This window comes from Grus americana, chromosome 1 (genome assembly GCF_028858705.1).
Source record: "Grus americana isolate bGruAme1 chromosome 1, bGruAme1.mat, whole genome shotgun sequence".
Lineage (NCBI taxonomy): Eukaryota > Metazoa > Chordata > Aves > Gruiformes > Gruidae > Grus > Grus americana.
This window is the reverse complement of record NC_072852.1, coordinates 199,848,511-199,875,306: the sequence shown is the minus strand read 5'-3', so window position 1 is coordinate 199,875,306 and position 26,796 is coordinate 199,848,511. Positions and strand designations below refer to the sequence as shown.

General features: G+C 35.4%; 1 protein-coding gene across 6 annotated transcripts in view; it reads left to right on the top strand.

Annotated features, from left to right (window-relative positions):
• IFT88 (intraflagellar transport 88) overlaps window positions 1–26,796 on the top strand; it is a 58,359-nt gene that overhangs the window by 17,364 nt on the left and 14,199 nt on the right. For all 6 annotated transcript variants that reach the window (XM_054824180.1, XM_054824150.1, XM_054824190.1 and 3 more), the window contains 15 exons: window positions 1,348–1,452; window positions 2,620–2,722; window positions 3,379–3,493; window positions 3,593–3,824; window positions 5,494–5,564; window positions 6,057–6,143; window positions 8,872–8,971; window positions 13,423–13,509; window positions 14,174–14,360; window positions 14,939–15,047; window positions 16,531–16,681; window positions 17,809–17,924; window positions 20,622–20,674; window positions 22,356–22,421; window positions 24,170–24,276. In XM_054824180.1, the coding sequence (XP_054680155.1) occupies window positions 1,348–1,452; window positions 2,620–2,722; window positions 3,379–3,493; window positions 3,593–3,824; window positions 5,494–5,564; window positions 6,057–6,143; window positions 8,872–8,971; window positions 13,423–13,509; window positions 14,174–14,360; window positions 14,939–15,047; window positions 16,531–16,681; window positions 17,809–17,924; window positions 20,622–20,674; window positions 22,356–22,421; window positions 24,170–24,276 (1,689 nt within the window). The remainder of the gene's footprint in view (window positions 1–1,347; window positions 1,453–2,619; window positions 2,723–3,378; window positions 3,494–3,592; window positions 3,825–5,493; window positions 5,565–6,056; window positions 6,144–8,871; window positions 8,972–13,422; window positions 13,510–14,173; window positions 14,361–14,938; window positions 15,048–16,530; window positions 16,682–17,808; window positions 17,925–20,621; window positions 20,675–22,355; window positions 22,422–24,169; window positions 24,277–26,796) is intronic.

Here is a 26,796-nt window from a genome sequence, read left to right as displayed (position 1 = left end):
TCCTTTGGAGAGAGGCATTTTCAGTTAGAAAGTCTTTGCCTAGCAGTCCACAGTGTAGGGAGTTTACTTCCTTGGGGAGTTAACAAGAAGGCTTGTAACAGTGAAACTCTGAGTTCTGAAGGGGGACTTAAGTCTAGTGTTTAGACTGGGTCCACACTTCAAGCCGACAAAGATCCTCTTATGTTGCACTTCAGAAATAAAACTACTTTTTTTTACTGCTGATTAGAGAGTATGAAATAAGTCTATCCATTCATTATATTCATTTAAGATAAGTATCCTTACAGACCTATCCTAATTTATTTCTGATATAATGTCTGAATTTCACCTTCACTAGGAGATGAGCCAACCTGTTTTGTTGCTTTTTTTCTTGCATGTATGGCTAAGAATGTTCTTTGTTTCTTGATGTCAAAGGGTTGTTTCTTGCGTAGATTATACCAGCACATTCTGAGGGTCCTTTAGGATGTTTGTGTTAGTTTCTGACAAGTCCAGCAGAATATCCATTTTCCTGCAGAAGTCATCAAAGTTGCCAATTCATTATCTATGAAACAGCCAAGTTGGATTTGCCTTCTATCATAAGGGCTAAGAATCAAGCTGTATCTTGAAGTACTTCCTTCACTACTAGCTGCCAAATAGCTACCTTGATTACTAGCCATTCTTTTTTTTAACCCTTGTGCCCTTGCAGAGGCATACAGCACTGCTAATGGCACTCATAGACTTGTAGCATTAGTTGCATGAAGGGTCTTGACACAAATCTGCAAAAGATTTTCATTAGATAAAATAGTAATTTTGGTGTTACTCAAATTGTGAACGTACATGTGAAGTACCACTTGTGGACAGATAAAAAAGCAAAGCAGTTTACCAGCATCCAGAATTAGTCGAGGTGTATGTACAGCATACATTTGTGTAACATGCGTGTTTACTTCCTGCTTTCACTTTCTTCCTTCCAACACCTTCCTGCACTGGGATTCTGCAACTAAGGAAACATGCCAAGCCTAAACACTCCGTCTTTTTTCTCTCCCCCCCCCCTTAAATACTTATGTGCACTTTCTATGATTAATACAAGTAGAACAATCTTCTAGGGTTGTAATTGATTATGGCATATATATTTGTGTGACTATACTTCTCTAAATTGCACAGCTAAGCAGACTTAGACAACTGTATGTCTGCTTACTACTAATTAACACCTTCGTGTGGGTTATATTGCTACTTTAAAGGCATTGGATACAGTCTGTGCATCTAAAGAAAATGGATATGAGTATAGTCTTTTCATACTGGTTTTGAATGTATTTTTAACATTTTGGGTTAGTAAGATTCAAGGCATTGCTAAATTCTCATATTTTATTTAAGGCTCTGGAAAAAGCAAAAGAGGCTGGAAGAAAGGAAAGAGTATTGGTGAGACAACGTGAACAAATTGCTACTCCAGAAAACATCAACTTAGACCTCACTTACTCGGTAAGTGCTTGGAAATCTTCAATAAGTGAAAGGTGTTGGTAGCAAACCTCCTAAAGAGACGTTCCAGTGTTTGCAGACTGTGTGTTGTAATGTTCCTAGCAGTGTACCAGATCAGGTATGGCCTATGTTTGGGGGCGGGGGAAGTTTATGAAGATAAAGTGAATGACTTCTTGAAGTTAAAAACTTAACATTGGATTGCAAAGATCCACGTATATCATCAAGTCCATTCCCTTGCAATCTCAAGTACCAGAGAAACCACATAGTCAACATTAAGTGAAGAAGGATGCCTGTGAGCATCTATTCCGGCTACCTACTCACATACAAAACATGCATATCAAAATATAAAAGATGTAAACCCTGTACTTCAAAAACAGATAGTCTAGAAAATGTAACATGCCAAGAGAAGAAAACAGGAGAGATCAGACACTGCCTTTAACTTGAACCATAAAGTGACAGAGGATATATTACATGAAATAGGATATATTGATATTCCTGAATCTTAAAGCAGGTATCTACATTTATATTCTGGTTTTCAAATTAATAGTGGACTTTTCTTAAAAAAAGGATACAACATAAAAATACTTAGGGAGAGTTTAAAGTTGTACTCCAGGTAGTGCTGCAGAGAAAATTATTAATTAATACATTGGGTTAGGCAGACCTTATAATTTATTTTACGGTGAAGGTCGGAGTAAAGCTGGGGAAATGTGGAGATATTTTACTTGATGCCAACAGAACTTCTGTTTTGAAACAGTTTGGAAAAATTCTCTCTTCGTAAACTGAGTGACCACAGGTAGGAGAACTGTTTTCCACATGTGGGCAGTCATAAGTGACACACAGTTTGTAAAATTATCTTGTATGAATGTTTTTTTATACCCTTGCGTTATAACATTGTGTTTGCTTAGGTCTAAGGCCTGCTTGACATGACTTTTAATGGTAGTTATTTAAGTACAAAAATAAAAGAATTACCTAGAATAAGTAGATTTGAAACTTGTTTTCTTTATGTCAATGTACAACAACACACATACATTAAAAGATCGAAAGCTTAAAACTGGTAAAAGCAATACTTCCAAGGTAAATTAATTTGAAATTATCTATTATGAATTCAAGTCTATTACTGGTGAGAGAACAACATTATCTTCTTGTACCTATAACTCCATTTTTCTATAGGTTCTTTTCAATCTGGCCAGTCAGTATGCTGCTAATGAACTGTATGCGGAAGCACTGAATACTTACCAAGTTATAGTGAAGAATAAGATGTTCAGCAATGGAGGTATGGTATGTTCCAAAGTGGATTAAAATTGGTAATCAGGCATTGAAAATAAGGACTTTGTGTGCATGATGTTGACTCAGAGATCTCAGCCCTCATGTCTGCCAGTCAGAGTCAATGACAGATACTCAAAATCTCTGACTTGGTATAACTTAATGTGGTTTGGCTCTTGAACTCATAAAGTCTTTTCTGGCTAAGCTGAACATAAAGCTAAATATATTATTTTCTCATGGAGCACACTCTGTTGTCTGCTCTAATACTATTTTTTTTTCTCTTTTGACTCAGCTTTTCCCTTCTGAAAGCTTCTTTTAGTATTTTGCACATCTTTGGGGCTCCTATAGTGCATTTTTCTCAGAGATGCTTATTTGCAGCTGTCTTACTGGAGAGTGCTATAAATAGTCTCAACCTCATCCCTCAATTCATAATCAGAATCAGAATACATCTTACATTGATAGTTCTTTTCAAGCTTTCATTACTACTTCATCTCCTTCTGAGTGAAAATTCACAGAAGGCTGTTCTGTGCAGTGCTTCTTTAAAGGGACAGTGGAGCCCTATAATGAAGACAAATTTATTAAGTTGTTCTACTCTGAAACTGAAACAATTTAGAAACGCTGTAACTATGTTTTGAAAGACTGTAAGTCATTGACTTCTTTTGATAGGTAGGCTGAAGGTGAATATGGGAAATATATATTTGAAACAACGGAACTATTCCAAAGCTATCAAATTCTATCGTATGGCTCTAGACCAGATTCCTAGTGTCCACAAAGAGATGAGGTGAGTTTCTACTTGTAGGCATGGTTCTGAAATATAAGTTTTGGATACAGTAGGCTTTGATAGTTAAAATTATAACATAATCCTGATTTCTTTCCTTAGGATTAAAATAATGCAAAATATCGGAGTTGCGTTTATTAAAACTGGCCAATACGTTGATGCCATTTCTTCGTTTGAACATATAATGAGCACGTCCCCAAACCTGAAGGCAGGCTTCAACTTGATCCTGTGTTATTTTGCTATTGGAAATGGTGAGCAAATGAAAAAAGCCTTCCAAAAACTGATTGCAGTTCCCTTGGAAGTGGATTATGATGACAAATACATTTCACCAAACGTAAGTTTGAACAAAATAAACTGTGTCTTTATAAATTAGGAGAAAGGGGGAGAGAGATTGAATGCCTGATTTATACTGAATATGTAAATTGATGTGTATATATGTATCTAAAACAACTGTCTTTTTACCAGCATGAACTTAGTTTGGCAGTACTGCTCAGAAGCGTAAAATAATGTTGAGAACATTAAAGTCGGGTTTTTATCTTCTCAAAAGATATGATGCACATAAAACACATACCACATGACTGTCTTCATAATGATTTTTTTTTTTTTAAATTAATCTGGGCTGACTTACATAGCTCACTGCTTTGCCTCCTTTATATAAAATTTTAATAAAATACTCATAAGCTAAAATAAAGGGAGCAAAGCAATGAGTGAGTTAACGCAAGTTATCTCAAATGAGTGCTAATAAAACTCGTAATACAGTCATGTTATTTTACAGGAGAAAATATTAGTAAAGTTTACTTATGCTTATTTTAGTTTATTAGACTTTGTTGGAAACTGTACTTCCTTTGTACCATGAAACCAGCAGCTCCTGATGTTAAAGACAGGAATAGAATCATAGAATGGTTTGGGTTGGAAAGCACCTCAAGGATCATCTAGTTCCAACCTCCCTGCCATGGGCAAAAGTGATTAATAGGTTTAGGGTCCCTCTTCGAAAGGTCTTCTATAGAAAGATCAAGGCAAGCCTTTTGTATTCTCTTAGCAGTCTTTTTTCAGTGATACAAAGCTTTCATTTTCAGTCCTAAAGATCAAAGATATAATTAGTCTTCAAACCATTTGCAGCTTAAGAGTAGCTGTTGCTTCCTATTGTTCTAGCATAAGCAAATGAAATTTAATATATGAAGCGCATATATTTATTTATACTTATTAATATATATAATTTCTTATATATATTATATATAATTGATATATATATAATTGATATATGTATAATTTCTCATATGAGAAATTATGTAACAATAAGGATCATTAAACACTTGAATTAATTGAAGACTCTGTAAGACCATTCATTAGAAGAAAAGCTTTAGAAGTTCTTTCTAAGGATAGGGAAGCTATAGTTTTAACAGGCATTCCAAGTTCTGTATTTTGTTATGAAGAGATCAGAAAAAAAATTACAAAGTTTCCTTCTGGTCTTTATTTTGTATAAATCTATGCTCTATCCCCAGTAATGAGGAAGAGGCAGCTACCCTTCATACCTGCATTAGTTCTTTTAGAACTAAAAGATGTGTGATAGAAACTATAAGATGATCATGTGAGTTATTGTAATGAGAAGGTAGCACAAGTCCTCATTTGCTGAATACCACTGCAGTTCAGCAAATGCTTAAGCATGCTCTTATTTTTAAGCATGCGAGTATTCTCGCTGTGACTTTCAGCCTTCCCAGTCTGATGCATGTGACATTATTGCACTTGTTAACAACCCAAATGTGAGCTATGACCACATACGTGAGCAGAAAAACAGGATTGAAGTAGTTGTAATGCCAAATCTCAGATTTTGTGGTTAGAAAACTGCTTCAAACTGAAGCTAGCTTTTTGAAAGGTGAAAAGTAAATAACTGACATTATAGACTATGTAATTTGCATCAATTTATGTTTATAGTCATATTGTTTATAAAATAATTAAAATGCATGTATACTGGCATAATTTGCAGGTTTTTTGTCCCCCTCCAGGATGATCCACATACAAATCTACTGATGGAAGCCATTAAAAATGACAGCTTAAGACAAATAGAACGTGAGAGGTAATGGTGGAGTCTATTCTTTCTTGACTATGATGCCATAGATTTTAGCTCCTGAAAGTATTATCAGTCTTCTCACATGTCCACAGCTCTTGTTATGAATGTGTCCTCATAATTCTTAGGAAAAAACATGATTGGAATAACCAGTTGGAGCACTCAGTTTAGTGTACTGCACTGTAGTATCCACCCCAAGAGGTATAGGTTATACTGCTTAAAACTTGCAGCATTGTTTGGTGGTTGTTGTTTTTTTTTTTTTTTTTAAAATACAACTACGGTGTGCAGTGAAAGGAAAACAGAAGAAACTGAGAGCTTTATTGAGATACAGGGCAGTAGCAGGGGGTTGGTTAGATTGACTTCTAAGGTTGTCCTAAGTGCAGGAATAAGCAAGAACAAGATTTGGTTATTTTTTGTATATGTGTTTTGGAAATGGTGACATGTTTGTGTCTTGGTTTTTGTGGTGGTGCTGTGGTTTTTTTGTTTGTTTTTATTTCTTAGGAAATCCATGGCAGAGGAATACATCATGACAGCTGCTAAACTTATTGCACCGGTAATTGAGACATCTTTTGCGGTGGGCTATGACTGGTAAGAGTCAAGCAGGACTTCTTTTTGTCTAAATTACATGCAAATCTTTCATGCCGGTTATGAAACCAGATTCACAGACATAAACAGCCTGGGAAACATAGCTTGTTGCACATCTCAAACGTAGTGTCCAGGCTATTTTCAGTTTGCCTCCATAATGCTCTGCAGAAGAACAAAATAAAGCATTAGAGTCTATTCTGTGTTAAACATTAATTTCATTGTATTATTGAAACTCAATTGTTAATTATAAATTTTGAACTGTTCCATATTAGCACAAAAAGAGCTTCTTAAACTTTAATTGAATTTGAAAATTCAAGAACTTTTAAAAGAAGTCTTGATAGACAATTGCTATGCAGAAGGCGATGATCACTGCTCTTTAAGTTTGAAGATAGTGTAATGAAGACATGGGGTGTCTAAGAAGTTTTCATTACTCCATAGAGTCATTATATAAAACACAGGAATCTATTATTAGAAAGGTTTATTTGCATTTCATTTATAAACTTAATGTTTATAAATGTAAACTTAATCTATTGTTTCTTAAACATTTATACAAGTGTATTCAGTGATAGGCTGCTGATACAGTTGCAGAGTCACAGAATGGTAGGGGTTGGAAGGGATCTCTGAAGATCACCTAGTCCAACCCCCCTGCTAAAGCAAGATCACCTAGAACAGGTTGCACAGGATCACATCCACGTGAGTTTTGAATATCTCCAGAGAAGGAGACTCCACAACCTCTCTGGGCAGCCTCTTCCAGTGCTCTGTCACTCTCAAAGTGAAGAAGTTTTTCCTCATATTGAGATGGAACTTCCTGTGTTCCAGTTTGTGCCCATTGCCCCTTGTCCTGTCACAGTGCACCACTGAAGAGAGTCTGGCCCCATCCTTTTGACACCTGCCTTTTAGATATTTATAAATGGTGATGAGATCCCCTCTCAGTCTTCTCTTCTCCAGGCTAAACAGACCCAGCTCCCTCAGCATCTGCAGCCACAACGTTACTAACAGATATATATGGTCAGTGTTTGGGAAGTGAAGGAAGTTTGATGGGAAAAGAGAACTTTCTTTTACCTGTCTTTTTTGGCCAATTAGGATTATTTTCAAATTTTGCAGATCCTATAATTTTACTAATAAAGCTGTTTATACTAACATGAAATACTCTCACACAAACATGTTTAGTCTGCTAGAGTCCACAAGGTGGTGTTCGATGGTTTAATAAACATTATAAGCTTATGATTTCCCTACTTTTGCCATTCACACGTACAGAACTTAAACAGTATGTCTTGGGAAGATTAGCTTGCTGCTTTAGAACTTGTTAGTGTAAGTCAGGTTTGTTTGCTCTGTGTCTTGTTTTTTGTTCAAGAAAACTGGAAAAAGTTGTCAGATACTCAGTTTCCTTAGTGCTATCCAGAAAATACTTGTTATGAAGTAAGTCTTTCATATCTGTTCTGGCCAATTAAACAATTTCTAGTGAGATGTGTGGGATTGTTTTGCATGTATCAGGACAGGTTTACTCTCTATTTTAGGCTGAGGTGTTCAAGTCCAGTGAAGAAGTTTACCCAGCAGTTTGAGCTTGATTTGCCAAATACTACACTTTGTTATGAGTCCTCTGAGTATTAAATGTTCTTTTAATCAGATTAATATTATTTACAGAAACAAAGTGGGGACAAATAATCCTCAGATTTCATAACTTCTTACTTACAATGTGACATAATCTTGGGACTATTCTGTCATATTCTGTAAGTAACAGTTGGATAGTTAGATCTCATTACATTTTATGGTTAAAAGATGTTAACAGTAACAGCTGAAAACTTGTTTTTGACATTTCTTTTATTGCAGATGTCTTTGCAGAAATTGCTAACTTTTTCAATATAATTTTTCTTCCAACATCAAAAGGCATGTCTATACTTTGTATAGAGATTGTCCATGTGCCAACCCAATTATAGCAGCAGGCAGTTTGTTAAATTAAATTTTTGTTGGCAAATTAACCAACTATTGTAAGAAAAGAAAAAGACTTTCCACCACTTTAATCCCTTCCACCTTTTTTTTTTTTTAAGTTGTTCATTTAGTGTGCTTAATTCCAAACGGTTTGAGAGAATAGTATATGCATACAATAAGTAAAGGTCTTACTTCAAATGATTAGGCAATTTTAAAGTACACTATGTCAAACCCTGGGAGATGGTGTCTGTGAATGAACATCTGAACTGTCTGCTGTGTTCTGTTCTGCCCTCATTTTATAGAAGACCCTAAGCCAAAAGTAACTGGGGGACAATCAGAAAGAGGTTTATTATTATGACTTTATTAGTAGTATGTAGCTCAGGGATGCAATCTGCAGTCTCTGGCTTTGTTCACTGAGCTGGTTTATGGGTGTGATAGTAGATGCAACAGGAGATGAAGTTTGAAAAATCAACTGATAGAACGTATCCAAAGGAAACGGTTTGAAAAATTATCTTAGTCAATATCTGACATCAAGTATCACTTGGTGATGGAAAATAACATGATATTTAGGCAGCTGACTAAAAAAAAGTGAGAGCAGAGGTAGTGTTACTAGGCAGGTTTTGGGAATGGAATAAAACATTTTTTCAAATATTTTTCATCAAAGTGCTCTTTGCCTCTGTAAAGAAAGAATAGCTAAGAACAACTCATTTTGGAAAACAAATTGGCTGCAAAAGTATGTAATTTAAAGTTGCATTTGCACAGATGCATTTTGTTTATCTTTATGGCTTGCTTTTTGTTGCAGGTGTGTTGAAGTAGTAAAAGCTTCCCACTATGTAGAGTTAGCCAATGACCTAGAAATAAATAAAGCCACTACTTACTTGAGGCAGCAGGATTTTAACCAGGTATAGTAACTTTTCACATTACTACTTTTTAATTCTGTATTGTCAAATATATTCTTCTTAGCCACAGCATATTTTTCAGCAAGGGCAAGAATGATTTATGCAAGCATAATAACTATATTGATGTTGCTCAGTTAAATAACTTTATAAAAACACTGACAAGAGATGAGTTTTACCTAAGTGAAATTTATGCCACAGAAGTTACAGTGAATGCAGTTCACGTCAAAACTAAGATACCTAAACTTAGTTATCTTCACTGTGTCCAACCTCTCATTACAGTTAATGGAACTGTAGTCTGGACAGTCAATAGAGCCTAGAAAGCGCATTGCTAACCAACGTGGAGGTGTTTTCATTAGCATGAGCTGAATCTGTCTCTCAGTTAAGTTGACTATAATACCAAAATATATGCAGATGCAGTTCATATGTATCACTGCTGTTTATATTATTGTGTTCTCACTGTTGCCTATGTACTCCAGCATTCCCTAAAATACTATAATCTGACCTTGAACTTTAGTCAGTGCTCCTATCTTACCATTGAAATACAAACTGGAGTTAAATTAAGTATCTGCTCGGGAGCTTAGACAGGTCTGCATCTCTTATAAATTGCCCACCTGGAGGGCACAGAGGGCTAGGATGAATCATCATTACCGAAAAGATATTGTAGCAGTTTAAGCCGCAGTGTATATTAGCAAATGAGGAAGCAAATGAGAAGAGATATAGTATCAGTACTTCCAAGTAAAAGTAGTGCTCAAGATTCATTAACTGGCAGAAGTTCAGAAGATAGATCTTTGTGATTTTACAGTTTTTATCATGCATATTATTACATGTTCCCTTTTCATTGTTTTGTTATATTTTTAAATATACATGTGAAGTAACTTTTGCCTATGTTGAAATTATTTATGTGTGTTTATGTAGGTAAGATCTCTTTCTGCAACTGGCTGTCCAATCACTAGTTAGACAAATTTCTGCCAATAAATTTGATGCTGAACTGCTTTACATGGTAAAAATCATCACCACTCTCTTGCTAATAAGTACAGCAGGCTGTTAACTGCAGCTTCCCTTTTCTGTGCATATAAATTTCTAATGTAGGTATATAAATTAATACCACAACTTACCATGTTTAAGTTTTTGGTATTATCCAAATGAATGTGCAACTTTCTTACAATGTTTTATTTTAAGACAAAGGCATTTTTTTTCCTCTTAATCAAATTTTTAGAGGTTGTGGGACAATTTATAATACCAGATTTTCATCCAAATCGTCATGTGATATTTTCTTTGTCTGTGAAAAAAGACTTGGTTTGAAATGTGAGCAGTTGGAAAACAGCTTGACCTGAACAAAAAGAAACTCAGGTATCTGCTAGGATTTGCTCAATTTCCTTCTAACATGCGCTATTCAGTACATTCAATGATAGGAATGCTGAATAAATAAGAAGGAATATAGCAACCCCCAGGTTTGCACAAGCAGCAAGAACTATGAGAGATCATATATAGTAAAATTACAGCTGAAGCTGAATATGCCTCTGTTATCTTCTAAGGTACTTCACCTTCCCATAGCTTGGAGGGATGCACACAGGGCACCATGCTTAATGTAGTCTACTCGTCCTTCTCATATTTAAGCTCTTCTGGTTTCCTGAGTTGCTCTTGCTCTTCCGGTCTGTCCTGTCATCTTCTCCTTCCCTGTACATACAGCAACAGAGTTAGTTATCCTTTATTATACTTGCATGCTGGCTGAGAGCTTTTCTGAGATCAGGAAGCAGTTTGAGAGTTTGGAAAATTTGGGGCATATCTAGTTGCTTTATTGATGATAGCTTTTGGAGAGTGAGTGTGTTACAGGTAGGTGAACAGTCATATGATCTCAAGAATTTACTATTTTGATGATCGTTTTTTGCAATTTCCAGTTAGTATCCAGTATGGCTTAAAAAAATGTAAAAATCATTCTCAGAGGTAAAATGAGATACAGAGATGGTTGGTGATTGTTCTGTGGAGTACTTCAATGGAGGGAGAGGGAAGGATGTTGGAGTAAGTGGAGTAGATGCTCTTTTTATTTTGATTATGTGATAGAAGACCTTTAACCTGCACTGGAACCACTTAATAGTAGAGTGGGACTGCAGAATGGTGATTGCACAGTCCTTTTTTTGTTCTAATAAAACTGCAGCTGCCACTTATATTCATCCTGTCTGTTGTTCATATACTTACTAACTCTCCACCTGCTCAACACACCTTTGGCTGAAGAACAAGAATGGAAACTTTTTGAAATATTCAGTTTCAAGGCTGAAAGCTTTATTGTGTTTCAAAAAAACCCAAACAACCAAAACCCACCACCTAAAGTAGATTTCTGTTTTAACTGTAATGGGCTTAACTATGTGCTCATCATAATGAATATGTTATTTTAAAACAGTCCTAGACAAACAAAATCAGGATGGAAATTACCATAATATGTCTAGATTGTATTTTATTAGTAAGGGGGTTTGTGTAGTAGATATTTTGAATGCTTTCTAATTTCAAAGAAAAACTTTGAAAATTAATTTAAACCCAAAATTCTGCAGGTTAGCCATGCAACTCCTTAACATCTCTGGCAGACCCTGCTTGGGTCAGGGAAGTTGCTTTGAAGTTTAACTTCTGTAAGCAAATAATTCAGGTACATTGGAAAAAATAATTTGGACAATCTGTGTTTTGACTGTGAATCTAAGTAATGGTTATTGTTGAGATTAAAAAGTTAGAAGTTATTTAGAAATATACAAATTTAGCTGATGATACATTGAGAGCATTTCTACTTTGTAAGGATGAAAGGGGTGTTGCTATGGATTTTCATCTTAGGGCTCATAATTGCTGAAATGATTCGAGACCTGCAACATAATTTACCAGTAAGTGAACAGAGTTCAGTCATATGAACTTTTCATTATACACAAAAAAGAGATTACTTCCACTCTAATCTTTACCAGCAAAGGTGCCACTTAGGAGTAAAAGCAAATCAGCTACAATGGGAAATGGCTTTTCAGAAAGTGACTTTCAACTATATAGCTCTAAGTTCACTATAAAGTCCATTGTAAGAAATGCACACTTTTACTCGAAGAAGCAAGTCTTTGCTTAAGAATAGAGTACCTCAGATACAGTAGTGTTACATCTGTAAATATCTGGGACCGTTCCCTTGTTGGAGAAAGTCAGAAATACTGTATAAAAGTTTCAAATTATCATAGTTGAAGTCTTACATTTCAGAGACCACAAAATCTAAAGCCTAACTTTTGAAATGCTTTTCTTGATTGGAATTGGTGTATTTCTTTAGAGAATTTTCTATTATTAGGAGAATATTATGATCTTTAGTAGTTCATAGTTCTTGGGTGGAATGTAGTTGACAAAATCAATACACTACATCTGGCTGTATTTACTTCGTCATTTTACACATCATTAGTACAGTCATCTTTTTTGTGTAAAGTAATGGTAAAAACGTTATGTATGACAGTCAATTAAAATGTGTTTCCTTTGTTTGTTTTGGCATTCCCCATAGAGTATCCTGCATTCACTTTGATGTGTAAACAGCAGCTTATTGGTTTCATGTAAAGGAAGAAGGAAACTTTTGAATTGCTAATGTTGATGGCTAAATTGAGGTTGCCACATCTGTGTTGTAGTAGACAACAGAACTGGGCTCACGTGATATTCTACCAGTTTGTGTAGCTAATATAAATATTTAGTGTAAAGAAGCCAGATTTTCTTAATAATTTAGTCTGCAGTTACAAATGTTATCACACAGTCAATGAAAAAAAAGTTGCCTTTTATTTCAAAGTGTATTTGATAGTTTATTAGCTATAAAAATGTTTACTTTTTGTCCATAAACTTCTTTATTTTGAAGTTTATGAAATGCAGTCTTTATGTAAAAGATTTAAAAAGAAAAAAAAATCTTCTGGCCTCAGTCTTCACATTTGAGTACTTTCTAAACTTAGACGTCGTCGTCTTATTACACAAAACAACTGCAAGTTGAAATCCAATCCTATGCTGTCTTGCATAATTTTTTTTATATAGCATGTACTTTTTTATCTTTTTAATAAGAGTTTTAATATCAATCCTTTTATGTTCGCTTAATTGGAAAAATAGGTATGAGACTTTTAATTAGTTGACTAGATCAAAAGTAAATAATATAAACTTGTGGTTTTGTACATATAGTATTGTCCGGTATCTGTGTACTTCAAGGTAGCCATATCTAACTTAAATTTTGAAGAAGTAGTAAGTAGCCAATACTATTGAAATGTTGTGACCAAGATTAATACTATGTATAATATAGATGTACTTCTGTGTGCACATGCTTACAAGCAGGTATTACAAGCTCATGATATTACCATGTATGTGAGTGTATGAGTTGATAATGTTAGCTGTTTGTTACTGTTTATCAATGCTTTCTGAAAGAATTTTGGTATAAGTTTGCTTCAGTGGGAAGTAAATTGTTTCCAAATTACTTCTAGGCACTGGAGACTTTAAAAATGTTCGAAAAAAAGGATAGCAGAGTAAAGAGTGCAGCTGCAACAAACCTTTCATTCCTTTATTATTTGGTAAGTGTTTGTTTCAACAAAACCAGTTAAGAACTGCAGTTTATGTAGAGACTTCTGTATCTCTGTAGCAATTTTTGTGTCTAAACAATCTCTGTAAACAACAAGAAACTGCATGTTAGAGTTGTTATTCTGGAACGCCCATTCTTGGCTCTAGCTGAGGTTTGGAGCATGTTTTGGAGCATGAGGTTTGTATCCTGTTGCTGCGAGGAAGAGTGAGATTGAGCCCCAGGCCACAGAAGTATGCCCACAGTGCAAGTTGTGCAGAAGCTCAGCAGCTGCATTTAAAATTCAGGTCCTGAAGACCCTGGCTGAACTTCAGGAACATGCAAAGTATGTAGCTTAGGCAGATGTGTTTGTGTATGAAGTTTGTAGGGTATGGGGATTTATTTTTGGTTTTTAAAGAAATACGACTTTGTTGCAACAAAGAAAACTTCCAGACTGAATGCAACGGAGTGGCAAAACACATCTCAAGTGTTAAGTTCTCTGAAACTTGAAAGGGATGATCTGCCTTATGCTAATACATAAGGAATATTTTAGGACTAAAGAATGTATTTTTTTTTCATCTTCAGTCTTTTGAAATTCCACTGTATTAACTGTAAGAAGCTACAGCTGCAAGAAAATTGACCGACTAATGACTAATACAATGTTTGTTTTGTTCATGTAGGAGAATGAATTGGCACAAGCAACTAACTATGCGGATTTAGCTGTAAATTCTGATAGGTACAATCCAGCAGCTCTAACTAACAAAGGAAATACTGTTTTTGCAAACGGAGACTATGAAAAAGCAGCTGAATTTTATAAGGAAGCTCTCAGGAATGATTCCTCATGCACTGAAGCACTTTATAATCTTGGTAAGCCAAAAGTGCTTTTGTGATTTAGCTTTTGCCTAAAGGTAACAATAGTGTTTCTGAGAATCTGGCTTTCAAAGTTTTCTTGAATAGAAATATATACTACTTATTATTACTTTATTTAGTAATTTATGTTATAGCAAGGTATCAATTTGTACTTCCTATTTGTTCTGTGAAAAAATACCAGTGTTAACAACATCAACAGTAATTGCAGATGATTAAGTCACTTTGAAGGTAAAAACTTCTATTATCTATTAAAGTTTTAGCATTATTAAACCATCAGAGACATTCACCTCTAAAAGTTCTTACTTTCCCTCATTTATCTTGTTCAAAAAGTGAGATTACATGTATTCTTGGTTTTTGATTAGGTTCGTGTTCCTTGTGTTTATCAGTTTGGTAAGTCATACTAGCTGGTAAGAATTATAAGCATGGCTCTCCAAAACAGAGTCCATCGATGTCAAGGCAGCTACAGTGTCTCCAAGTACTGTGTTCCTATTTCATTTTTCTTGGTTATTCTGTCAGTTAATATGCTGAAGTCATCTCTTTTTCATTACATTGATACTGTAACCTTTATTTTTTAGGTTTAACATACAAGAAGTTAAATAGAATAGATGAAGCTTTGGATTGTTTTCTGAAACTCCATGCAATCCTTCGAAACAGTGCCCAAGTCCTTCACCAGATAGCAAACATGTATCTTTTTCTGGATTATGATAAGGGATCGTGGGTTTAGTAAACTCATTTAATCTGAAATGTGTTTCAATCATGACACAACAACTTAGAAATTTCCTGTAGCGTCCATTATAATTAGGATGTTCATGCATAGATTCATTCTCTGATGTTTGTAAAAACAAGAACAGAACTTACAACCTTCTAGGATGTTTCCAGTGAAGTGAAGAAATATATTAAGACTGTTTACATTGCAGGGAATACATTTAGACTCAGTATTAAAGTGTTTCCTGGAATATTTAAAATGCTGCTGATTGTATTATGCAAATAATGTGGCAGATGTAAGCACAATTGAGTAAAACCTTTAAGAAAAAAATAATACAGTTAATGAAAGTGAAGTTCTGTTCTGAAAGCTATTTTCAGATTAGTTAGTGTACGCGTAAGAAAATAGTTGTCTCCCAGCACTGCAAAAGCTCAACAGATTGAAAGCTGAGGAAGGGAGGGGTTGGCTTTGCATATCACCGGTGATACTCTGCACTATGAATTTCTTTAACAATGCTTCTGAGGGTGTGCAAACTAATAAAATCTTCCCCAAGGCAGAACAGATTCCAGTTGCTGTACAACACTTTTAGGAATAGTGAAGGTAATAAAAATATATTTTAGTCAGTAAAATAAGTAACCTCCAAAAACTCAGAAGGGCTGTAATCTCTATTCCTTGCGTAGCCACTTTACAACAGCATAAATGGCCCTACAACTCCCAGTTCCCATCTGGGGGAGAACTTCTCTGCTCCACTGCTGTGTAAAACTGCTTTCCACCAACGCTCACAAGCTTTTTCCATGAAGGGTAGGGTAGGGTGCAGCAGAAACTGAAAAAACATGTTGGGCAGGAGCTCCAGCTCACGTTACTGCAGAGGTCTAAGCCATTGTGCTGCTCAGGGGTGACTGAGGAGGGGAGAGCAGGCTGCAGGCCTAATTACAGCTAAAGCCGCCTCTGTTGTCTGGACCAGAATCGTACGCTGTCTGTGCTGTGCTTCTTAGACATACAGCAGAAAAACTCACTGCAGGCAAATGTCTGTTCTTGAGATCAGTTTTACCTAATCACTTATTTTAGGACAAAATGATGTATTACAAAAAACTAATCAACTTATAAAGGTTACAAATAAATTGCCTGATTCTCGCACTTCATTCTTAGAAATGAGGAAGTCAAATTAGTGACAGAGAGAGGAGAACCAAGCCCAAAGTTTTGTTGAGCCCAAAGTGGTTTTAAGGTGAAGTAGCAGGCAAAGTCTCTGAACATTTCCCTTTCTTCAGCATAACAAATACTTCCTGATATAAATGAAATCATGCAAATAATGTGTTAAAAAAAAAAAAAAAAAGAAATCCAAGTGTGTCTCCACACTACAGTGACTGGCGTATCTGTCCAGCATAGGGATTACATTAGGAAAAGCAGTAGGAATTCTGAATAAATCAAAATATCGGCATCAGTCCTTGACTGAAGAAAACTCAGATATGAGATCATGGAAGATCCCAATCAAGCCATAGAGTGGCTCCTGCAGTTGATCAGTGTAGTACCAACTGATCCACATGTACTTTCAAAGCTAGGGAAATTATATGATAATGAAGGTGATAAATCCCAAGCTTTTCATTATTATTATGAGGTACTTTCTCTTTATTGCTTTTCCAATGTGCTTTCTCATTTAAAGAACACTTTGTCATAGGTTACTATATCAAATTAACAATTGATTCATTGAAACTCCTAAAAATGTCATAAAAAAAAAAAAAAGATTTTGGGGGAGAGAGTGTTATCAAAACCTAATTTTTGTAGTCAGATCGATCTTAAGGAAACACATAGCCTGTGTTTCCGCATGGTATTTGACCTCAGACTGTCATTTTTCATGTGGTCATTGCTTACATTGACCCCTAACAATTTTAATTTAAAATGTAGTCTGAGATGAAATAAAAAATAGATCTAAAAATATAATTTTAAAGGTGTGTAACATGACTGTGTTAACTGGAAGCTGTATAACGGATATGGAGATGTAAATACAATGTGTTTGTGTTTATGTATCTAAGTTTATATATATATTTTTAATGGTACAGCTATACATTAGGTATGCACAGATATCTTAAACCAGCTATAGTACTGTCTGCAGTTTGTAGAGATTCTCCTGTTTTAGAAACAGGAATAAGACAGGAAGTTGCTTTGCTGTGAGGGTTTTTTTTAATCTGTGTAAAGCGAGGATGACCAAAATCTGTGTTGCAGTCTGAATACTATTGGAGATGTGCTTCATGATAATTTTGCTGCTTCTTTCTGTGGGAATTTCTAAAAAGCCAGAAATGTTATTTATGTACATAGGTATTTCATAGAAAAGAATGCTCTTCGGTGATTTTTCCAGCAGACTGATTTGAGTGTGGAATTGTATACATTTTAATTAGCATTGTTTATCATTTTGGGTAACTTATTCACATGTAGACATGATCTAAGTAAACATTTTTGCTGTTGCAAACTATTTAAAATAATATTTCAAATAAGGCTAGATGGAAAATGTGACAGACTCATCTCAGGTAACTTCTAAAAAGCATTCAGTAATTAGAAAACTTGGCATGAGGGGTTTTTTTTTTTTCTTTCCCCAGGATTACTTAGTATAGCACACTACTTCCATTCATGTATTACACGTTTTTGGCATCTGGAGAATTAAACACTTGACTAAGATATTCCAGAAGTAACATAAAGATGTTGTTTATCACTAAAATTGTGTTTCTTTCACCTTTCCTATTTTGTCAGTCATACCGGTATTTCCCTTCAAACATTGAGGTCATTGAATGGCTTGGAGCCTATTACATTGACACCCAGTTCTGTGAAAAAGCCATTGAGTACTTTGAAAGAGCAGCACTTATCCTGTAAGTAATTATTATTTTATGCCCACTTAAATATTTTGTGATTAGACATCCATAAGTATACCTAGAGATAAATTAGTTGGGTAACTTTAATACTATAAGTAAATACCACAGTTAAATATTTGAGATATTATTTTCTCAAGTTTCTCTTTGTTTGCGGTGTGTTTTTGCTCTTATTGTGCAATTCCAATATTAAATAAGATCCTCCTCTTTTAGCAGTTCTTGCTGCATTTCCACTTGTCACGTAACTGCTACTCCCATAAAAAGGCTTTTACAAATAAGGTATAGAAGTAAGCAAAAATGTGCAGTGCAGAATTACCAGTGGTTAGTGAAAATAAGTTGACAGATCAAACTGATCAAACTGATCCTGATAGAGATATTAGAAATATATTGAGTTTAGTTCAGCAACTTATTTGCTGAAATTGTCCTTTAGCAGAATATGATGCACTTAAGAAAGTATATAAGCCATACATTTTATTTTAGATCAGAAAGGGAGCTTACCAGGCAAATGGTTAATAAACAAAAATCTGATCAAATTTAAATCTGTGATCCAGAGTTCAAACAGAATTCTAAAAAGACATGCATATGGTCTTTTTATGTGGAAACAAATATTTGTCTATATATTCATGAAGAATTTTGTGTTAATAGATGAACTAAAATTCATGCAACTAAAATTCACTCCAACAAGTGTGAATTTCTCTATTTTTGTGTTTTGGGAAAACTATCAAAAATCAGGCTAAGGAAAATTCAGTTATTGCTTGTCTTGTGATAATCTGAAATTTAACATTCTTTTTGTTCTGTGAATCTGAATGACATGCATGAACAGGACAGCATGTGAACAAAAAATTGTACAGTATTGTTCAAGGAAAGATTGTACTGCAAATAGGTGTTTAGAAGTTCAGTTAAAAATACTAGTGGTTTTGAAAGGGCTTGAGTTAGAGTAGACATGAATTATAGAAGAGAAAATCTGAGATTTCAATAAGGATTAAAAATTGAAAAAAAAATAAATAGAAAAAACATAGACTTCACCCAAATTGTGGTATAATTATGAAGTAATAGAAATGTAGATGAGATGAAAATACACCGGAGGCAGTTCACAGAAATCACTTTTCACAGGATGGCCAGTATTCTTTTCAGTATAAATACTAGCCACCTTAAAAAACTGTATTTTAGTCAAGCTATGAGATCGCATATGCTGGCGTTCACGGCCTTCTTAGAAACTTTGGAAAGAAACAGCTGAAACTAAAAAGCATTATTTCATAATCTTGTTTTGGCAAAGATCTAAATATTTTATGCTTAATGTTGCACTCAGTCCATGCATGAAATATGAAGTATGTGGATTGGAAAGTACTTACTAATAATTGGCATATGAAATTCTGCATTATTATTTGTAATTGTAATCTATCTGTAATACAGAGAAACTATTTCTCTGTGGGATGAGATTGTTAATAGTAGAAAACAGAACACAGATGTTTTGGTGTTTGTTTAGTATTAAAAATAGAGTCTAGATGTGCTAATTGATCAATATGAATGTTAGGTTATAAATTGCTACTAAGGTAAATAAAGTTACATTTTAAAATTATAACTTTATTTTAACCGTGACCAGCATTTTTTAGTTTAACATTGTTTAGTGTATTCAGCGTTTTAATCACAATAATTAGATTTTCATTTGCATTCTGAGATAACATGCTAGACAATGAACTGAGAAACAATTTTTCATTATTTTATTTACAAGCATGCACAAATCACTAATAAAAGGAGTTTTGCAACTAATGCTGGCTGCTGACAATTTGTTCGCTCTAGAATTTTCATACTGAAGTGTGTAATAAACTTTATTATGGTGTCTGCTTGGTTGCTTTTATTGTTTGCAGGAGACATATTCAGCTGAAACTAAAAAAGGTGAAGCAGCTGCCTTTCATAAGCTTGTTTGGCAACTACCAGATTTAGAGTTAAAAATTGCCTGTGTGGTGACTGGAGGGAAAAATTGAAAAGAATAAGTAAAAAACTGTTCTGAAAGTGTTAGTGTACAGTGCCTGTGGGATATGCTACTGTTGAATTGTAAGCCACATGTGAAAAGTGCTTTGGCATCCTTACACTGTTGATGTGAAAATTTCCTAATTTTCACATTATCTTGGTAATAATAGTGAAAAGTCCAACAGTTCTGTTGTACATGCTCAAACTTCTCAAATATTTTCTCTGACCTTATCTATTACCATTATGTGCTAAAAAGAAAAGGAAAGGTAGCAGGATGACACAGAGGAGAAGCCAGAGTTTGAAGCTGTAAGTGGGGAGTGTGCTTTCTGGCAAGGATCCCTTGGGCACGCTTGGGACCCTCTTGGTGGGACTTCCTCAGAATGCAGTTCAGTGTTTTGTTCTCCCCCATTGCGTGGTTCTGTACCTCAGACAGAGATTAGTGGTTCACATGTCAGGTCTACTAATTGTATCTGGTGCGCAGAATCATGAGCAGGAGAAAGACTATCACAGAGGACTACAAATGTGTGACATCGAGGCCTGAACACAGGAGTATGACGTCGAGATAAACTGTGTCAACTAAGCAGGCTGAATTCTTCTTAGGAAGGCAGTATGCTAGGTGAAAAATTTTGAGAGTAGCTTAATAGTAGGTCTTTACTAATGTTATGCAGATTATTTTGCTTACTCATTGTTTGGCACTCTGCATAATTTTATTTTATTTATATGCAGACCGACACAAGTGAAATGGCAGCTGATGGTTGCCAGTTGCTACAGGAGAAGCGGTAAGTTCTGTAACTTTTTTGTAATTGGTTGGAGGTTTGTATTTTTTTTTTTTTTTTTTTTTGATTAGTTGGGGTTGTGAAGCCCGGAGAATATATGAAGGGGGCTTATAAGAAAGATGGAGAGAGACTTTTTACCAGGGCCTGTAGTGACAAGACAAGGGGCAACAGTTTTAAACTCAAAGAGCATAGGTTTAGATTAGAGATAAGGAAAAAATTTTTACAATGAGGGTGGTGAGGCACTGGAAGAGGTTGCCCAGAGAAGTTGTGGATGCCCCCTCCCTGGAAGTGTTCAAGGCCAGGCTGGATGGGGCTTTGGGCAACCTGGTCTAGTGGAGGGTGTCCCTGCCCATGGCAGGGGGTTGGAACTAGATGGTCTTTAAGGTCCCTTCCAACCCAAGCCATTCTAGGATTCTATGATTTGTTTTGATATTTTTTTCTTTTGATCCTTTCTGCTTGATGTGAATACTGGTCCTAAAGTTTGTTTGAAAATTCAGTTACATATTATTTTGTTATAAATTTTCTGTGTATATATAATAAAACATGACTTTTCTTTTAAGTCCAGGACGTGTGCCTGCACTGACTTATGCATGAAACACTCCTTGTGCTGTTAAATAGTTAAAGAAGATATTACAGCGTGAATTATCTGATAGGTTTTTTAAATGTAATTGTACTCCCATCTGATCTAACATAAGTAATTAGATTTTAATGTTGCTTAATTCCCATTCCTTTTCAACAGCAGGTATAATTTTCGATATTAAAATAGTATTTGCATTACACAAACAAAAAGTCTTAATGTGCTGTATTTTCTTACTAGGAATATAATACGTCAATAAGCAAAACAGAGACTAATCTTTCTGGTTTTTTTTTAACACCTAAAATGCATTCAAGACATTTGATGATGTAAATGATACTCCTCTTTCTTGCTGTCCCATTTTGTCACTCTCCTTTATACTTCTTTAGAACTTTGCAGAACAGACTTCCATAATAAATAAGTGCATTTTCTCACTCTGCTCAGTTATATAATACAACAGTGAGAAAGGGACCTGGGGAAGTCAGTGAACTAAGGTCCGCACCACCCAAAATTAGACAGATTAACTGTTTTCCCAGCAAAGAAACACAATGGATTTGGCTGCTTTTTAGATCATTTATGATTCATTGGCAAAATTCCCAGCTTATCATGTTAACACATAGCAGGTCAGTTTGATCTCTACCTCGCACTAGGAAAACAAAAATAAAAATAAAAATTGAAGGCAAAAATCTTAAAGAATAATTACTTCACTACCAGATCTGGGCAGAGGAGAGACACACAATTAGTATTCTGATGTAAGGAAGGGTAGGCAGAACTCAGCTGTTAATCATTTCTATTTGACCAATCCATACATTTGCAGCCTCCGATAAGCCCTGGTATGCTTGTCTAGTAGATGTGTCATAGAACAATGGGGACCTAGAGGCAGGTCATAAAAGGGCAAAAATAAGAAAACTTTTCATTAATTTTGTTATTTACAGAGTAATTCAAACTGTTTTCAGGTGCTCTTAATTTTTACTATCAGTAATTAAAGACTGTTGTTTAGTTTTATCAAATTTGATCTTATAATATTAAAACATGTACTCAAACTGAAAAGTCTCATAATTCTTTTTTATGTTTGGATATGTGGATAGGAGATGTTTGTTTTGTTTGCAGGTAACTACCAGAAAGCTCTAGAGAAATACAAAGTCATTCACAGAAAATTCCCGGAAAATGTTGAATGTAAGTTGTTTCATTGAGTGGTACAACTATCAAAGGAAACTTTGTTACATTGAATACGTGTTTTAATAATTGTATGATATAAGTATTTTTCATATGAAAATATTTTCATGAACTACCATTTTTACTCATGCTAATGCTGCGTATTTTCTGTGACAACACTAAAGCATAATTTAAGAAATATTAGGGTAATGCTGAAGAAGAGAGATGAAAATAAACTTTTAACTGTAGTGGATTTGTTGAGTTCTTTCTCATACATACTTTCTAAATTTTATAACTATGTTAATTAATCCTTCTTATGATAAAATTCATGTATTTTCACTTCTAGTCCCTGCTAGTTGAAACTCCTGCTGTAAGTTTCTAGATGTGAGAAAATCTTACCAAAGCCAAGCCTTCCAAAAGAATGTAGAGGGCGAAATTTTGTTGTTGGGTTTTTAAGTATAATTGGTCAACCAGTCTCTGGAAGATGCGTAGAGATTTTCAAACTAAACTACAGGAAACATAACTTTGAAGAGTAAGACGTTTTGCAGAATCTCACACCTGTACTCTAAATGAAAAAGCCCTGTAGAAAATAGGGGTTGTCAATGGTTGTGGAAACATCCTCTCACATCCCACACTGTGCCTCACTAATTCCAAAATACGAGGTTGTTGCCAACAAATCTATGCTTTTAAATGCTATGTGGGAAGAACATTCACTTCATTTTAAAATAAAATGTATTGTTCTGCTTTAACAAACATACTGCTTTTTAAAAGAGGAATCATACAACTCTGTTGTACAAGAGAAACTCCATACTGTGACTTCTCAAAGTTATAAGGACAATGTCAGGTTCATATTGGTCATGCATATGTCATAGAATCATAGAGTATTTAGTAAACTTTTTGGAACACTACTATTTTTCTGAATGTAATTTCTACAAATTACAAAACGGAGGCAGGAGTTAGACAAGACAATATAACTGATGTAAAAGTTTGCTGCTGCTGAAACAATGGTTCCTCACTCATCCCTTCCTGGCCATGTGCTCCCAACCATCTTCCTTATGCTCATTCTGATGCTTATCTGATTCCTCAGTGAACAAGTTCAGCTCCCTAAACCAGAAGAAAACTAACTTAGCACAAAAAGAACAGAACATATTTGTGGAAGCAGTCAGGAGGCTAATAGATCATGCCATGCTTGTTTCTGCTTCAGAGGCACTTCTTTCAAAGGGATGTTGACAAACACATAGGAATAGCAACAATGTTTTCAGAATTTGGTATAGGGTCTCAGGAGACTGGTTTTAGGGGTGCTTTTAGCTCCATCATACAGTTATAGTTGATCTTCATGTCTGGTTTGTTGTTCTTTTACTTTAATTCTAGAAATACTAATCTTTAAAAATTCATCACAGCAACAGGAAAAACAAACCATTCTGATTCACTTGAAATTTGTAAAATTGTTTTCAACAAAATGGTATTGATAGTGGCTCCTCAATATTATTATGCTTTCCAGTTTCCAAAATATTTTGCAAATGTTAAGAGTTCTGAGCCAGATGAGCTATGTCTTGTGACTTCCACATATATAAATAGTATTTGTACTGTTCATGGATATAGACACTGCATCAAAGAAAATGTTGAACTATTTACAAAATACCACAACTGGACTACAGTCATCTTGTATTCCCAGTTACTTGCATTGTTTGTCCAGTTCTGTTAGGGTGCACTTGCTGTTTGACCTACTCATAAGCCTTTTTTTAAACAATGTTTTGCTTTTCAATTAGGCCTCCGATTTTTAGTTCGTCTCTGCACAGATATGGGGCTGAAAGAAGTCCAGGAATATATGACAAAGCTCAAGAAAGTGGAAAAATTAAAAGAAATAAGAGAGCAGGTATCTTGTTTCTTTTTGTGACTGTACAGTATTGCTATGTACGTAGATGAAGCTAAAATAGTGTTTATGATACTTCAAGATAAAATGTGTATTATCTTCCTGGTTTAGAGAGGCTTATGTTTTTTGGGGGTTTCAGTTTTAAATTACTGATCAGCCTTATATCTGTTTGAATGTTTTTTGAGCACTGGATTTTCTGTGATTTTAAATACTAGTGAGAGATGGGTTATGTGGATGTGATGGGAATGCTGGAGCCACCCGCATAATTCAATGTCTCTGGAATGTCGTCTTTCCTACTTATTTGCCAGACTGTATAAAGTGTATTTATGAGCCAAGTAATAATGCAACTATAGGGAGAGAAGGAGAGCCCAAGAATTTGTCCATGTAGTAAAACTCCTTTTTGCTATATAGAAAGCTGCAACATTGACAGATTACGTAGGTAGAAGTAAATTATTCATGTTAGTACCTATTTTTAAATTAAAAAAAAAAATTCTGTGGAAAATCGACAGGCTGTGGTGAAAGGTGCAAAATCATAACTTGTGTTCTCTTCAGAGGAGTGAGTGTGTGTGTGTGTGTGCATGCATGTGCACACATGTGCATCATTTTCTTGCTATTCCTGTGGTAAAGTAAGATTTTAAAATTAAAATCAGCTTCTTGTTTGGAAAGCATTATTCGTGCTGTTGAGCTGCAAAGTGTTCAAGCTTGCTCTTCCTATCCAGCGAATTGCCTCCAAAGTTACATAGTCACATGAGGACACCTTAAGTCTTACCTAATTTACTCTACTCCTAGTAACACTTACTGGCTCCCTTTTGATGTCAGATAATGTGTAAAATGCATCCTTAATTACTTCACTTTTACTTCAATTCCAGAGAGTTTAGGTATCATAAAATCATAGAATATCCTGAGTTGGAAGGGACCCATAAGGATCATCAAGTCCAGCTCCTGGCTCCACACAGGACCAGCCGAATCAGAGCATATGACTGAGAGCGTTATCCAGACACTTCTTGAACTTAGTCAAGCTTGGTGCTGTGACCGCCTCCCTGGGGAGCCTGTTCCAGTGCCCGACCACCCTCTCAGTGAAGAACCTTTTCCTGATATCCAACCTAAACCTCCCCCGTCGCAGCTTCATGCCGTTCCCTCAGGTTCTATCACTGTTCACCAGAGGGAGGAGATCAGCGCCTGCCCCTTCACTCCCCCTCGTGAGGAAGTTGTAGGCCACGATGAGGCCTCCCCTCAGTCTCCTCTTCTCTAGGCTGAACAAACCAAGGGACTTCAGCCTCTCTTCATACGTCTTCCCCTCTAGACCCTTCACCATTTTTGTTGCCCTCCTTTGGACCCTCTCCAATAGTTTTATGTCCTTTTTGTACTGTGGCGCCCAAAACTGCACACAGTACTCGAGGCCGCACCAGCGCAGTATAGAGTGGGACCATCGCTTCCCTAGACCGGCTAGCAATGCCGTGCTTGATGCACCCCAGGATATGGTTGGCACATGTACAGTAGGATATTTTAAATTATGCACATGTACAGTAGGCTATTTTAAAAATGAAGCCCACAAAGGGAAACACTGATCAAAGGATTCCAGATTTATGCTACCACCTTACTTTGGGGGGTAGTTGAAGTGTATTGGTTTGTATTCTCAGTAAACATGACATTAAAAGCACTTGGCAAAACAGACAAAACAAAGTAGTCCACAGATGTAGTGGGGCTAATATTCCTCCCCCATAATGGTACCAGTTAGCAAAACAGATGAGCAGATAAAGTGTTTCTGTTCTGCAAAACTTGTAACTAAGAGATCTCTGTGAAGTGTGTTAAACAGGCTTTGCTTAGTTTCTAGGGAATCAGTTCAATGCCAGAGATATACATAGTTCTTTACAGTAACTTCCAATACCCTCAGTGCTTTACTCAGGAAAGCTGAGATGAAACCAGTTAAAACTGGACTATTGTATAGTTGGTAAAGAGAGAGGTCCCTGGAGGTGGAGAGGTTATGTATTTCCTTGCATATAATTCCAGCATCTTTTACACTGTAGGCATTAATTATGTACCATAGATCTACAAATGTTGAGGATTCTAAGGAAAACACTTCTTTCTTTCAAGAAAGTTAATGTTTGAATATGTAAAAAAAAAAAAAAAAAAAAAAAAAAAGTTGTCACATCGCTTCTTGTTTATTTCATGTTGGAAGCCTGAGCTTTCCTGAACACATTTCTGTACTTTTTGGTGGGGAAAAACCTACCAGTTAAATATTTAAAAGATTAAATCCTTATTTAAGTTATTTAAGATTTTAGTAACACAGAAATTGTGTTTAAATTATGTTGTTGGTTTTTGGTTTGTGTTTTTTGTTTTTTTTTCATTCTGACTACATTGTGTTAAGAGACTTAAAATCCTGGCATGGTTTGGGTTGGAAGGGACCTCAAAGATCATCCAGTTCCAACCCCCCTGCCATGGGCAGGGACACCCTCCACTAGACCAGGTTGCCCAAAGCCCCATCCAACCTGGCCTTGAACACTTCCAGGGAGGGGGCATCCA